We start from the raw sequence: 15,598 nt of genomic DNA on the forward strand, positions 1-15,598 counted from the left end.
TCTCCAGAGTGAATGAGTTAGATTCTTGACATCAAGAAAATCAAATCTTCCACTTAATTCAATAGCTGGATGAAAATCTTGCCAGCGAGTGGTGAGGGGCCCTCTTGCATGCATTGACATCTCAAAATAACCCAATCCCACTTCATTTATGTGCAGATTACTATTTTCCCAGATTCCAGTGAGAAACTAAACAACACCATTTCCAGACTTGAAAGTCAAAGTGGTAATCTGGTGGCTGTAGTGCATCAGCCAGCATTCCCCAACAATTTAGAGTACATTCCATGGGCAGCCTGCTCCATCCATCCAGAGAGATTGGCATTGCTAAGCACCAGCCTCACTGGAAGATCACGGCACACCACGGACAAACTTACAGCACAGTTCAGCACTTCAATCCTGCACTTCAGATGTCACTGACATTTTACACTGTACTGCTGTTGCCAGGCCACACGCAGTGCAGGGACAGGTGCTCATCTCATACATCGGAACACAATATACTTCTCGGCTCTCACCTTGATTTTTTAGCGTTCATTCACTTCACACTTGATTGGATGCTCACTGCATCTCTATCTTGAATTGTTTTTTAGCTTATTGCTAGTTCAATCAGAATATACAGCCTCTAGTAGTTCTGTCTTGCCTTGTCTTTTAGCACAGGCCATGTTTTCTAGAAACAATAGTCAAGGAGGTGGACATGTTGGTGTTGGGCATTTTGTCACATCAATATCACCCTAAAGCACGTGACAGCAGCTGACACAGCAAACACACTACATCCTTCAAACAAATGGATATGTCTCAAAGCCTAAGAGGAGTAATCCTAAGTCGAGTCAGTCAGGGGGCTGCTCTGTCCTTAGAAAAGGGGGTGAAGTATTTCAATCAGAAATACAAAGGTCAGAAAAGCTCAGTAGTTAGGATGAGGTGGGTGAGGGCTAATAGGGGAAGATGCAGTTTCCAATATACAGCCTTCAAAGTAAGCAAATGCAGAATCAGAGCTGAATGTAAATTGCATCCAACTCGTGTCCAAGATTACATTCATGCTTCCTTCCTGAACCGTCAAAAGGATACAGTCCAATTCCATAGCTCTTCCTCCCATCATCCCTGTTCATTCAGGCACTCTAATATTCTGTTTAATACAGTCTAGTAATATCTTCTCCCTCAAACTGGTTCAAACTGGAAACTTCCTCCCAAATTCACACTGACATTCTTCTTCCTTCCACTGCGCTAGCAAACCAGGTATTAGTACAGTTTTCGTAGATGAATTTCTCCTCTTCATCGTTACCCATTTCCCCCATCACTTCTGCCGCTCACTGCTTTCTTTTCTTCCCTCTATGTCCTTGTTATCTAATTCTTCCCTTGCTTCAGCATTGCTCTCAGTCAAGTCTAGCTGCTGCAAACTTCTGCTGGCACATCATCATGGTTGTTGCAGTACTAGTAAGAAGGATGGGAGAAATGCAGTAAGTTATGCTGCACACACTCAGCCATGATTTTATTTTTTTGTCAGCAAACAATGACATGCACACCAGTCCCGACAACATTTTCACAAATACCGCATGCATGGCTATTCTCATCCAAATATATTTCATTCTCCCAAAAAAAAATCAGAATTTCCATGCTAAAGGAAATAACAATATTTGAAATCTATCTTACAATTTTTTTTTCAAGGAAACAAAAGAAAACAACAGATTCAACTGGTTATCACAATTACTCTCAAAAAGACTACACATTTAAAATGTCTCAGTACAGCAGTTGGGCTTCAGGTACAACAACAGTAACAGACATTCTGGACTGAGCTGCAATAATTAATGTGTTTCAAATACAGGTTTCCCTTATAGTGAACTTAAGCAGACATCTATCATTTGCCTGCTGACACCATCTGCCTACGCACCCACCAACACATTCATTTGGAAGCTTTAAAACATATAATTTGCAAAAAGGTTTTTGAACAAAAATCATGCTGTGCTTTCATCTGGACCATTTTACTGAATGTGGCAACAGGTGGATGCTTACAATTTTGCAATATTATCAATTATGTAGAATCGCATAATACCTGTTAGGACTCTTATGGACTTTTAGCACAACCGCATTCATTTACATAACAGCAATGATACTAATTGTGAAAAGATTGTTGGGGGTGCTAATTCTATCATTCAGCCCACTCAGTGCATATGAATGACAGATAGTTAGAATGGATATGCTTGGGCACATTCCCTAAATGAAATGGTGTGGCTGTTGTATTGAAAAGAAACAAAAAACGTTAATTTTTGGTCATAGCAAGAGTTATTTCTGCCGTAGCAAAAATGAAGCATTTTATCAGTGATAAATAATGCCATTGTGTGAATGCAGTTACTGTGCTGAACAGAGGCACACATGTCTCAAAGTCTAAGAGGAGTACTCCTAAATTTAGTCAGTCAGGGGGGCTGCTCTGTCCTTAGTCAGTTTGAAGTTAGTTAATATTCAGAATATTTTCCAATTTTATTGGAATGCAATCAGAACACACAGTCAAGAAAGGCCTTGCTATGAGAACTTTTGGTGCCAACAATGCTTTTGAATGAGGAAAAAAAGAAATCAGATAGGATTCACATAGTTGAAATTGTGTTTTGAAGTTTATTTTTAATTCCTCCTTTCCAATATAGATTTATAGGAGGAAGAGGAGATGAATCCGGGATTATCTGATCAGGAGCCACTCTTTGCAATCATAAATAGAAGGCCAGAGATTCTGCATGAGTCAGCTAACATTGTTGTGCAATTTAAAACTGAACCTCACAGACACAAGCTACAGAGTGTATATTTTTTTAAAAAACTACAGCAACTTGTTGTTTCGCCCACATGTAACGAAATTTAGAGAAGTGTGCAACTACTATAAATCTTATCCTTGCTTATTTAGCCAGTGTTTTCCCCAGTTTCCAAAGCTAAGCAAATCTTAATAACTGCAATATATTGAGCTCTCCTTCAATCTTAAGCTTATACATATTTTGTTATGTATCAAACAAGAAAAGACAAAATGTGCAGTGCGGCAAACCATACGTTCACTGACAGGAATAGTCAATAACACTGAATCCAAAATAAATGCTGTATTAAACAAAAATAACAATTTTCACCTTCGGCCTATACTTGGTTGAGTAAAATTAATAAGCCATACAAAACCCGGGCAGCCGTCAGCATCTACTGAGCCTGTCCTGTCACACCCAATTCCCATGTTGCCCCACATTCCTAAGATAAAACAGTGGTCTGTATGAAGAAAAAGACTACTTCATCTGCCATTTGAAACAGATTGTCCATCCAATTATTTTTCATCCAAGTACAGATGGTTATACGTATGGTGGCGACACGCTCATTGATTTGGTTTTCTTATAGTTGGTTAATTTGCTTTGGGTAAGCTGCTGAAAATTAAGCAAACAGATGGTAAGAAAACCTCATCAGTTTCCTTTCATTCTATAATATGTGCAACTTGATTTTTGGATCATCAAGCAGGTCAAACTTAAAGCTGTAAAAATTTCACTCCAAACCATTTTCACAACAGAGTCGTACTTAATACAATTAAGATCTTGTGTACACACAGATGTCTTGATGAGAAGATAAGTTTCCTTTCTTAAGAATGAGATCACTCGGCAGACTTCATTCTCTACAGCTGTCAGTCCAAGTGAAAGATTTCTCAATCTACACAATGAATTTCACTTGCTGAAACAATACCTTTAATTTGCTGTTCACTGTACTATGTTGTGTTATTCAAGATACCACCGCATGACAGCTATTTCAAATGAACATTTTCAAGATCTCTCATCACCACGTTCCTGTCATCATTCTTGCATTCTCCATCTCCCCACTTAGATGCTGGCTTTTTACATGTTTGACTTATTCCTGCAAACTAAAAATTAATTTCTGCAAGGTGGCATTCTTTACTTAAACTAACAGGTTGAAAGCTAGAGTGAGTGGATTCAAGGCAAGTGGAAACATTTACAGGCAGACTGGGTGCCAACAGAGAATAATTTGAATGCCAGCTTAATATAAGCATGAAAGCTGCCCACAGGTAAAGGGAAATATACAAATTCTACTCACCACCCAGAAAGAGGAAAATTTCATCAAACCATTAGTAATACCACTGCAAAGTTTATTTAGTTGTTCTTTAACAATGGAACTCGACATATTTTTGAATAGGTTTCATTTTAATGATTTTGCATCATATACTTTTGCCAGTAACTGACGTATTAACAGTCTCAGGTTCAGCATCTTAATCCAAGAATAATTTTCAAATTATTAGCAATTGAATGATTGCACTTAAAACTGATTCATGCTTTATTATTTGATATATGCATATTACTTCTGTTTGTTTGTTCAGCAACGTTTCTTGTTTCCAAGAGCCCTCAAAACATTACAAACATCTCTCTTTTAACACTTGTGATGCCGACATGAGATGGAGGTGGCAAAGTGATGACATCATTCGACTGGTGATCCAGTACCCAAGGTTAATGTTCTGGGACATGCAATCAAATCACACCATGGCAGATGGTAAAATTTTATTTCAGTAAAAGTCTGGGGAAAAAAAAACACTAGCCCAATGGTGACCATGTAATCACTGTCGATTGTTGTAAAAAAATGCAGATTCATTAACATCCTTCAGACAAGGAAATCTGGTGTTTTTTTCCTCGTCTGACCAAATGTGACTCCAGACCCACAGCAGTATGGATAACAGTTAATTGCTGGTCTAGTTGGAAACACCCACATCCCATGAATGAATATAAAAACAATTCTCTCTCTAGTTTATGGTTTCCCACAGACCAGCAACTCTTTGGTACTTTGCCCAAATGGACATTCATCGTAAGTGGGGATTAGCTGGTTCATTTGGCTGTGGAAAGATATTATAACTATACGCTTATGTAATATTTACACAAAGAAAATTCCACCAGTAATGACTGGGTCATAATCAGAAGCAAGAGAAGGAGGTGGCAGCACGGGGGCAATGTCACTGGATACATTATCTAGGACCCCAGGCTAAAATTCTGAGTTTGAATCCCACCATGACAGATAGTGAAATGTGAGTTTAATTTTTAAAAAAATCTAATTTAGATTGGTGTAAAAATTCATCTGTTTGGCTCACATCCTTTACGGAAGGAACTCTGCCATCCTTACCTGGTCTAGCCTGCATGTGATTTCAGTCCCACTGCAAATGTGGCTGACTCTCAAATGCTCTCTGGGCAGTTAGAAATAGACAACACATGAACTAACGAAAAAAGTACCAGGCTGATTTACCTGTGGCCTGCTACAGATGCTCAGGCAAAGTATTCCCTCACTACCTGAAGCCAAATAAATCATCGAAAGAATTTTTTTAAGCTGCCACAAGATACAAACATGGTGAAGGTTTTTGAAGTGGAATAATGAGCACACAGATATTAGTAATGCCTTCTAATGGTAAAAGGAGAAAAGTAAGATTTATTGCAAGGTACATATAATATATACACACACACACACACACACAAACTTCACTTATATTTTGAATATAAAGCCAGAAATTTTACTGAAAGTATTTTTCAAAATATGCTTCAAAAGCACAATTAAATTTTAATAAGCAATAGAGAGGGAATAACACTGTGAGGAACATTCTGACCTCTCTGTGTGCAATGTAACTAGACAAAGACAACACTACTTGAAGTTCATTAATTGTGCTCTTATTATTAATTTCTTTTATGCAAAGTGTTCATAGCCATCAAACCTAACCATCCAAAGTAAAGCCACAGTCAGACACAAAATCTAGTTCTAACTGCGTGTGCTGCCATCATCTTAACAGTTTAGTGACATCTATGACACGGTCTGAATTTGCAAACTTGCTTCCCGGGGATCTAGAAGAGAAACACTGCCTTTTCAATTGAGCTGAGATAAAAGGATGTTTTAAAAATTGAGTGAGGAAAACAATGTTATGTTCAATTATATTGCATCAGAAAAGTGACTCAATCCTAAAGTTTACAATAGAAATAATTTTCAACAGCTATCTGGACAATTAAGGTGACATCTTGGTAATAATTACACCAGATTAGATTAGATTCCCTACTGTGTGGAAACAGGCCCTTTGACCCAGCAAGTCCTCACTGCCCCTTGAAGCATCCCACCCAGGCCCATGCCCCTATAACCCACACACCTCTGAACACTACGGGCAATTTAGCATAGCCGATCCACCTAGCCTGCACATCTTTGGACTGTGGGAAGAAACTGGAGCACCCGGAGGAATCCCACACAGACACGGGGAGAATGTGCAAACTCCACACAGACAGTTACCCGAGGCTGGAATCGAACCCGGGTCCCTGGCGCTGTGAGGCTGCAGTGCTAACCACTGAGCCACCGTGCCGCCGATTAAGTAATCATGAGATATTAAATAAAAAGTGATAAAATTAATTTTACCAAAACAATGGACATTGAGATATTGTTCTTTCTAGAAATTGTTTGCTAAATGAATAGCCATTGAGCATTTCTACCAAATAGCTCCTTTTATGATAATAGTATTAAAGCAAATGACAGGCATAACTTGTGACAGGTATAACTTATATCAGGATGGTGTCATTACACATTTGTCCATGTTGTGATGCTACTTTTTTTTCCCTCTTTTATATGACTTCTCTAGTGACTTAACAATATACAATTTGCAAAACAAAAGCCAACTTGATTTCTATTATTTTTTAAATTAAATTATTTTGTTGGGTTTGAAATATTCCTGCTGTCTTAAATAGAGATATGCAATTTTGGTAATTTCAGCAGCAATAAACAAATCACTCCAGTTACTCAGTAAAAAAAAAAAATGCACCTTAACTCAAGCACCAAGTAAAGGCAGAATTTGTATCATCATTTTTAGCATGCATATAACTAAATCACTGCCTGACAGCAAATGAAGCATTTAGAAAAAGACCACGTAGATTGGTGAATCTAATTTGAGCCAAAATTAAACCATCCAAGGGCATTGTTACAAAGGATCCAATGATTAACAGTGGCATTCAAAAGGTTCAGTCATAATATTGAGTCCAGAGATGACACACTGAAACCAAGAAGACTCATTTGCAAAACTGACAATAAACTAAACTTCACGAATGGACAGACATGATGTTGACTAGTGAACAAACTCAACTATAGTTTATAACTTTTATTCAACATAGAAAAGAAAATGATGCTACAAAATACATGGAAAACACTAAATCAAAAATCTTTGTATAATTGCAGCAATGAATCTAAAGTGTTTGAATTCTGGGATGCTAACATTTGCTCGAGGTATCTTGAACAGTTTAAGTCACTGTCCTAATGGAGTGATATGAAAGAATTAGCTCCACCAAAGCAACGGTATCCTGGGGAGTCAGTAAACCAACAACAGGATTGGATGGTGCTCATTGACTCAAGGCTAGCACTAGCAGTGGCCTGAAAACAACCATCACGGTCAGGGAAAAGTGAAAACCAGAGGGTTGAGAAAAATGCAAGGAACAGAATTGTGTTAGATCTGTCAAAAAGTACATAAAGCTGTTCTTTTAGTCATATTGCACAATGAGAAAAAATATTTACAACTTGAAACCATGGAGTTACTAGCTACCCACTACTACACAACACAAAGGTGACATTTCTTTCTCTGAAATAGGTGGAAATGTTTCTTGACTTGTTTGTTAACATGGTCCAAATAGACACAGATAATGTTTACCTGCCAAGGCTCTATTGACAGAGGAATGAGTGGCTAATCCAGGCTGTCCTCGTTCATGGAAGATGCCTGCATAAGGAAGATATTCGGGCAGTAGAAATCGCCTGCAGAAAGTAAAATGCTCAATCAAATACAAAACATTCCTTTCATTGTAAGCAGTAATTGAGAATTGACATGAAAACAAATTTGTACTGTGCAAAAACTGAATTTTGTGATGTGCCTTATTTGATAGATGCTTGTCTTCTAAATCACAAACTTAAGCAAGTTTCAAACGGCATCTTCACGGTGACTGAGGGAAGTGAAAGTTTAGATCTGGAATATCCAACATTTACTTTCAGGTGCTCTATGATGATGCAAAAAAAAAGAACGAAATGTAATGTAGCAGTTGCATAAAGCAGAACACTTCAATATAGCAATACAGGCAATAAAGCTGCAGGATACATTTTGCTGACAGCTTATGAGCATCTTTGTGAATTACATTTCTACATTAACTCTCTAAATTCATCCAAGAACCGAACAGCTACTTTACAAGTTGATCATGTGGAAAAAGTGTTTAAACTGCACCTTTCATTTTACTTCAGCTTGGAACGCTCTCCTTTCCTAGTTTCTGATCTTCAAAATGCAAAGAAATTGAGGATGCAAACCAAACTCCTGCTATTCTCTAGTATAACTTGTCAGTCCATCATCACATCACCATGCGGGGAAGGCAATGACCTAACAGTGCAATTTCTGGACTGTTAATCCAGATACCCAGGTGTTGCAGGAGCTGGGCTCAAATCCCACCATGACTGATGGTGGAATTTGAATTCAATAAATATCTGGAATTAAGGGTGTTATGATGATCGTGAATCCATTGCGAATTGTTGGAAAAATCCATCTAATTCACTAATATCCTTTAGGGAAGGAAACTGGCACCCTCACTTGGTCTGGCCAACATGTGGCTCCAAACACACAGCAATGTGGGTGGCTCTTAAATGCCCTGTGGGCAAATAGGGACGGACAATATATGCTGGGACAACCAGTGACACCCTCAGCCCATGAATAAAGTTTTTACAAATGCCTCTTGTAAAGAAAAAAATTAAGGGAATATATGCATTGATGTGATTTCTTCCCTCTTAGTACATCTGCTCCCCAGCAACTCTTCCAAAGCAAAAGACATTTTGAAGTAGATATTTAAGCGGTGTAATTTTAATAGATAGGGAGGGAGCAGAGGGATCAAGCAAAATCACATCTGTGTCAAGGGGAGCACAGAAAATTGGAGTAAAAAATGTTTTGACAGGAGATTATTCGCTTGGAACATCCAACACGCAGTCTCCATCATTCAAGTTGCAGGATAATCACCGCCAACTGCAGAACTGTAACTCCATTAACTTAAAAACAAATAGGAGAAGTATTTTTCAACAGGTACTACACTTACAATGGTGGGTTTAATAATTGGTCTTGATATGTTTGTGATTTTTATATATGTAACACACACCACATCCAGTTGAGTTCATATCAAGTTAGATATTTGACAGTTTAGTAAAAACCAACTACACATATATACATCCATAGTCTGTATAAGATGCTTATTTAGATTACATTTAAATTCTCAACATAGTTGAATAGTTAGCAGGTTGGCTGTATGCCTGGTCACTGAATGAATGAAGACTGATCTTTTATACTACAACTATGTTGTGAAGCCATCTAGTTGTCTTAAAGGTATAGTGAAATTTGTGCAATCATACAACATCCATTCTTTTCCCCTTGAGAAGGATAAGAAACCTGCTCTGATAAATACATTACAAGAATGCACATTAGTGCATCATTCTTGAATGTCAAGCTAACGTTTTGCCTTACAACATGATGGGATCGACTCCTTATATAATTATTAGGACTCAGTTGTACTGCTTCACTCTGCAGTTTGTTGTTACAGACAGATGCTCATCACGCATTAAGGATATATGGCTGCTGTCTAAAATGACAATTTCAGAGTCATCATCTTGTACAACAGATGGTTGATCACATTCAACCTGGAGGTGTCATCTGTTTTACTGAAGGGTTTGAAGTATTTTTCCACTAACCCATGCATTTATACAACGATCTTAATGTTTCTTTTGGTTGAGTTTGGAAGCTACCTGGATGCTTGCTGATCATACTCCTGTACCATTTACTCCTTCTTTCCAACTTGCACTATGTACTGGGTGGTTAGAGTCTCTGATTAACCAATTGTGTGGCTCTTTCTTCCAAATATGAGACTTGTTTGTGAATAACCATTGCCTTGAGGAGCAGCTTGTAGATTCAAAAGGGCTATTCCTATGATCATAGCAAGTAGCTTTACATTTAACAGTCATGGATTTCACGGTACAAACAATGCATTCTGCAAAACCACTGAGAAATAAGTTCATATGTTGAATTCTCCACTGACTGTACGGCTTTCAAGGAAGAGTGTACTCATGTGTTGTGCACATCTGAAGGACACAATCTATTCAGATTGTCAACCATATTGAATACTGCAGCTCATGTTGCATTTCTGGTCTAACTGATTTGACAGATAAAAGGAAATTTGATGATGCAATCACATCCTTGTACATGGAAAATATCAGCTGTGGTCTTCCACCATGACTCGGAAGGAATTTCTGTTGAATGAGGGGCTCTCTCAATTACTTGAGCAGGCAGGAAAATGGACTGAGGCCCAGCTGAGATCAGTCATGATCATATTAAATGGTGGAACAGGCTCAAGGGGCTAAATTGCTCCTCCTAATCCTTATGTTCTTATGAACTTGATATATTTCAAAACCTGATCAGCTGATCAATGTCATTATTGATGCAGAGCTAATTGGTGCCTTCATGTTCTGACCTTGTCTGTTTTTCTGCATTCGTGTGACTTAGGTATATGTGGTCAAGTGTATCTTGACATAGTGCTTGTGGAATAATCAGTAGTTTAACCACTGAAAATTACATTCACACAACACATTAGTTCATCTTTGAATGACGACAAAGAACACACTTGTTTCGTGACCTGTTTATGATGTTCAAGACATGCACACACGGTGCTCTCTTTGAGCTATTACAGCTAGATATCATCAGACATTGCTTGTTAGATCTGCTTGTCTATGACCAAAGTAAACAAGATCGATCTGGAGACTAGCTTCAAATACTGATTTGACAATAGCCACTTTCACATCTTGAGGACATCTTTCTCCTTTGCTGGATTTGCAAGTCAGCGAAGAACATTGGGAGTAGTCATGGGACAACCTCATTTTTAAAGTATTTTAAATCATTACCTTAGATCCTTAGAATTAAGCAGTGCAGGCATGGACCTGCTGTGTACAGAATTTTTGTATTCTAAAGATTCAAGTGAGACTTTCCCTTTCAACACTGCAGCAGCTTGCCTGAGCAGTCAGACAGGCTTTGGAAGCAAGCAAAATATGACTGTCATCCTGTAACTGATGTGCACTGAGGCTTTTCTGGGATGCATCAACTTCCATCATGGTAAGTTCACAGGGATCATAATGTGGAAGCATACATTTGCTGGAGGATAAAGTTTTGAATTTTGGCAGGCAGTGTATGTTGCTCATTTAGCTTGGGGTACATTACATGGATGGAAATAAAAGCTTCAGCTTTCTGACCGTATCCATTTGGTGTATCAAGTTGGTCACATAGAATCATAGAATCCCTGTATATCCCCTCTGGGAGGAAACTGCAGCACCCAGACATGGACAGAACATGCAAACTCCACACAGATAGTTGTCCAAGGTTGGAATCGAATCCAGAACCCTGGCGCTGTGAGGCAGCAGTGCTAATCACTGAGCCACCATGCTGCATATGTACTATCTGATTTGAATACATACGCTGTAACACTGCAGTCAACCCCCAAGATTTTGCTGACATCTCTGTGTCTCTGGGATGAGAGCTTGGAAACATCTTTGACATTGCTCCTTCGTTGGTTCTACTTCACATGCTGCTGTAAAGAACTTTTGAGTTTCTTAGAGCAAATGGACTGCTTATATATTAGAGTTCAAAGTCCCCTTGTAGAAAATAGTTTGCATGTGTCGTGAAATACAGGGCAATATTTGGGTGGATGAGACAATCTGCATCTTGTGCAAGATTTGGATGGTTTTGCTGATACTGTTGATGACTACTGGATCAAACACCTGCTGATGCTGCTATCTTGCTTTAATTGCTTCAAGTGTGCATTCTCCTTCTCACATTGAATCAACAATGCAGTCTTGACCAGAAGTCCTTTTTATAAGGATGTAAGGGTTTAAGGGGCAATAACCAGTTCCATCAGACTTCTAGCTAAGTTAGCTTTAGCAGCCTCATATTCTGTATCTGACATCAACATTTACAAATCGGTTGATATTTCACCTAGCTGTTGGCTGTAGGACATAAACTCAAGCCTGGGTTTTGAAGAGGACTCTGGCCTTGCCTTTTAAGACTTGGAAATTGTCGGAACCTATGCGGCCATCATCAAATTCTGGAGGATTTAATTCTTTGCAATCATATGTTTCCCAAAGCAATAAGAATTTTGGCAATATCTCTTTTTGTCTATGATCTGTTGGTCAATAAATTGAAGATTCATTCTTTCCTTGAATAATGAAACTTCCAACAGAATGTTACTGGAATGCTGGCCCATGTTCAGATGTTTGTTTTCAATCCTCATTGTAGTTATTTGGGCCTTTCTTGATTGGAAGAAAAAGTATCTGTGTCACAGTTTAAAGCTTCTGCTGGCTACTCTCTTCATTGCGCTGTATCTTTAAAAATAGCTGATGCAGAAGTCGCAGGCTTGTGTCCCTAGCAGGTATACACTTCAAAGACAGATATGACAGAACATATCCTTTTAAAAAATACTCCTATAGTTTCTGAAAACAATCTAGCAAAATCAACCAATCTAAACACAGGTTAGGCCTTTTCAATATTAAGGGCTTTTTTATCTATGCATTTTTTTTTCATTCTGCTGTATTTTATTCCAAGTGTGTTTTCATAGGATGTAGCTAGGACGATCCTTCCAGCATCATAAAAAGAGACTTCTATTGTTAAATTGATTCAGCTGTAGCTTCCCTTTTTCTTTTAAAGAGAGTGTGCACAGCAGGTTCCGAGAGAATGTGTTAGCTCCATTCTCGTGCAACATTGCATTATAAGAAAATCGCACAATACTCGTGACATTTAAAGTGATGAGGACGGAATTACGCTATAGCCAATACAGGTAAGGAAGCATCACATTCTACAAATAGCGTTCTATAATTCTTCAATCACATTAAAACCAATTTGCGTTGAAGAAACACACACAATATCAGAACCCACCGTGCTCTCAAAAATTTCTTGTTCCAGCAGAGCTGTACCCTCAAGTCTTAAAGTGAAGATTAACTCTGACCTCAGACAGCTGATAGGTGACTGTTATAAAGTCGGAGAGAGGTACAGCATGGAAACAGACACTTCAGCGCCACTAAGGGCGGCACGGTGGCTTAGTGGTTAGCACTGCAGCCTCACAGCGCCGGGGACCTAGGTTCGATTCCAGCCTCAGGTAACTGTCTCTGTGGAGTTTGCACATTCTCTCCGTGTTTGCGCGGGTTTCCTCCGGGTGCTCCAGTTTCCTCCCACAGTCCAAAGATGTGCAAGCTAGGTGGATCAGTCATGCTAAGCTGCCCATAGTGTTCAGGGGTGTGTGGGTTATGGGGGATGGGTCTGGGTGGGATACTCCAAAGGGTGATGTGGACTTGTTGGGCCGAAGAGCCTGTTTGCACACTGGAGGGAATCTAATCTAATCTTGTTCATATTCACTAGATACTCTAAATAAATCTAGTCCTATTTGCCAGCATTTGACCCATATCCCTCCAAACCCTTCCTATTCATATACCCATCCAGAAGCCTTTTAAAATGTTGTACTTGTACCAGCCTCCATTGCTTCTTCGGTAGCTCATTCCACACATATATTACCTTCTATGTAAAAAAAGTTGCCCCTTATGTCACTTTTAAATTTCTCCCTCTTAACTAAAACCTATACTTTGTAGTTTTGAACTCCCCACCCCAGGGGAAAAGACTTTGGCTATTCATCCTATCCATGTCCCTCATGATTTTATCAACCTCGGCAAGGTTACCCCCTCAGCCTCCACTGCTCCAGGGAAAATAGTCCCAGCCTATTCAGCCTCTCCCTACAGCTCAAACCTCCAACTCTGGCAACATTCTTGTAAATCTTTTCTGAACCCTTTCAAATTTCACAACATCCTTCCTATAGCAGGGAAAGCAAAATTGCACACAATACACCAAAAGTGGCTGAACCAAAGTCCTGTACAGCTGCAAGGTGACCTCCCAACACCTCACTCAATGCTCTGATCAATAAAGGCAAGCATACCAAATGCCTTCTTCACTGTCCTGTCTACTGCAACTCCACTTTCAAAGAACTATGAACCTGCACTCCAAGGTCTCTTTGTTCAGCAACATTCCCTAGGACCTTACCATTAAGTGTATAAGTCCTACCTTGATTTGCTTTTCCAAAATGCAGCACATCACATTTATTTAAGTTAAACTCCATCTGTCACTCCTTCACCCATTGGCCCAACTGATCAAGGTCCCATTTTACACTGAGGTAACCTCCTTCGCTGTCCACTACACCTCCAATTTTGGTGTCATCTGCAAACTTACTAACCATAACCTCCTGTGTTCACCTCCAAGTCATTTACGTAAGTGACAAAAGCAGTGGACCCAGCACTGATGCTTGTGGCACACCACTGGTCACAGCCTCCAGTCTGAAAAGTAACATTCCACCACCAGCCTCTGTCTTCTACCTTCAACCCAGTTCTGTATCCAAATGGTTAGTCATCTCTGTATTCCACGTGATCTAACTTTTCTGTCAGAAAATACTTTTCACAGCTCCCACTTCAGTACCGTCTTGGCACCAGCTATTAATGCCTGCTTGCTGTTACCATATTTCTGTACCAACTTGCTGCTACTATTGCCATCATGATGTGCTTTTAGTTTTCTATGTTAGCCCTTGTTATACATGAGAGAGTCAGGTTCATATTGACTCAGAAGGCTAAACAACTAACTATGCACAGTAGCATGACAACTCAGTCTTGCAAATACAGTCAGCATTATGTGTTTATTTAGCACAGAATTACATTTCCTACGAAATTACCTAACCGACAGGCAGCCAACCAGTCTGTTTGGCTATCAGAAAGAACAGAGAACAAGATGGAGACCTTGTACACTGAGTGTCTCATGTTCTGTTGCCATCTAGCTGTCATAAGAGTATGGTGTTTTCTCAGATCTGGATCTGGGCGATGATAAAACAATTCTTACCGAGGAACAAAGCGTCCCAGTGATGGGGCTGTCATTCTTGCATTTCTTGGAGCTCGGTGGCGTGACCGTTCCCCTCCATCCCTTCAACATAGAAAAGGAAAGCAAGAGAATATTACATTTGGTATTCACAGAATGTAACAGTTAATAACGCAATTCACTAGACAAAGGGTTTATTAGTGTTCCTTTCTTTCAGTTAAGGAATATAATGTTCCATGTGCTTTAAAGCAGGTATGTAGAAAAAAGGAAACAGAACAATACTGTAATTTTAATGAGGTATTATGTTCATGACATGCAAACATCAGTTTTTTGTAGATTAGGAAGAGATATGAGCAATTTGTCATTTTTGTTAGGAGATATCAGGCTGACATAATTATGCATTTTATTATAATGTGTATGTTTGCATTACAAGAGCAAAACTGTGTAAGGGCTTTGCAGTGATACCTTCTTAAAACAAATATTAATCTGGCTACACTTTTCATCCTTTTGCAGAACCTCTTCAGCAATTCTGTGTAGAACATACTGCTGGTCTCTTTTAGTTTGTGGATTTCAGCTGTAATTTACACCATATGCACATTTAAATTGAGTCAGGCTCCTCAGGGATATGCAGATTACCACAGGATGCAAAATAGATGAAAATGTACTGTTGGATTAAGGTGATTT

At 39.0% G+C, this 15,598-nt stretch overlaps 1 protein-coding gene across 5 annotated transcripts in view; it reads right to left on the bottom strand.

Annotated features, from left to right (window-relative positions):
• LOC125459423 (activating molecule in BECN1-regulated autophagy protein 1-like) overlaps positions 1-15,598 on the bottom strand; it is a 331,981-nt gene that overhangs the window by 187,353 nt on the left and 129,030 nt on the right. For all 5 annotated transcript variants that reach the window (XM_048545862.2, XM_048545859.2, XM_048545863.2 and 2 more), the window contains 2 exons: positions 14,939-15,019; positions 7,661-7,761 (listed from right to left, as the gene is read on the bottom strand). In XM_048545862.2, the coding sequence (XP_048401819.1) occupies positions 7,661-7,761; positions 14,939-15,019 (182 nt within the window). The remainder of the gene's footprint in view (positions 1-7,660; positions 7,762-14,938; positions 15,020-15,598) is intronic.

The sequence above is a fragment of the Stegostoma tigrinum genome, chromosome 17, assembly GCF_030684315.1.
Source record: "Stegostoma tigrinum isolate sSteTig4 chromosome 17, sSteTig4.hap1, whole genome shotgun sequence".
Classification (NCBI taxonomy): domain Eukaryota; kingdom Metazoa; phylum Chordata; class Chondrichthyes; order Orectolobiformes; family Stegostomatidae; genus Stegostoma; species Stegostoma tigrinum.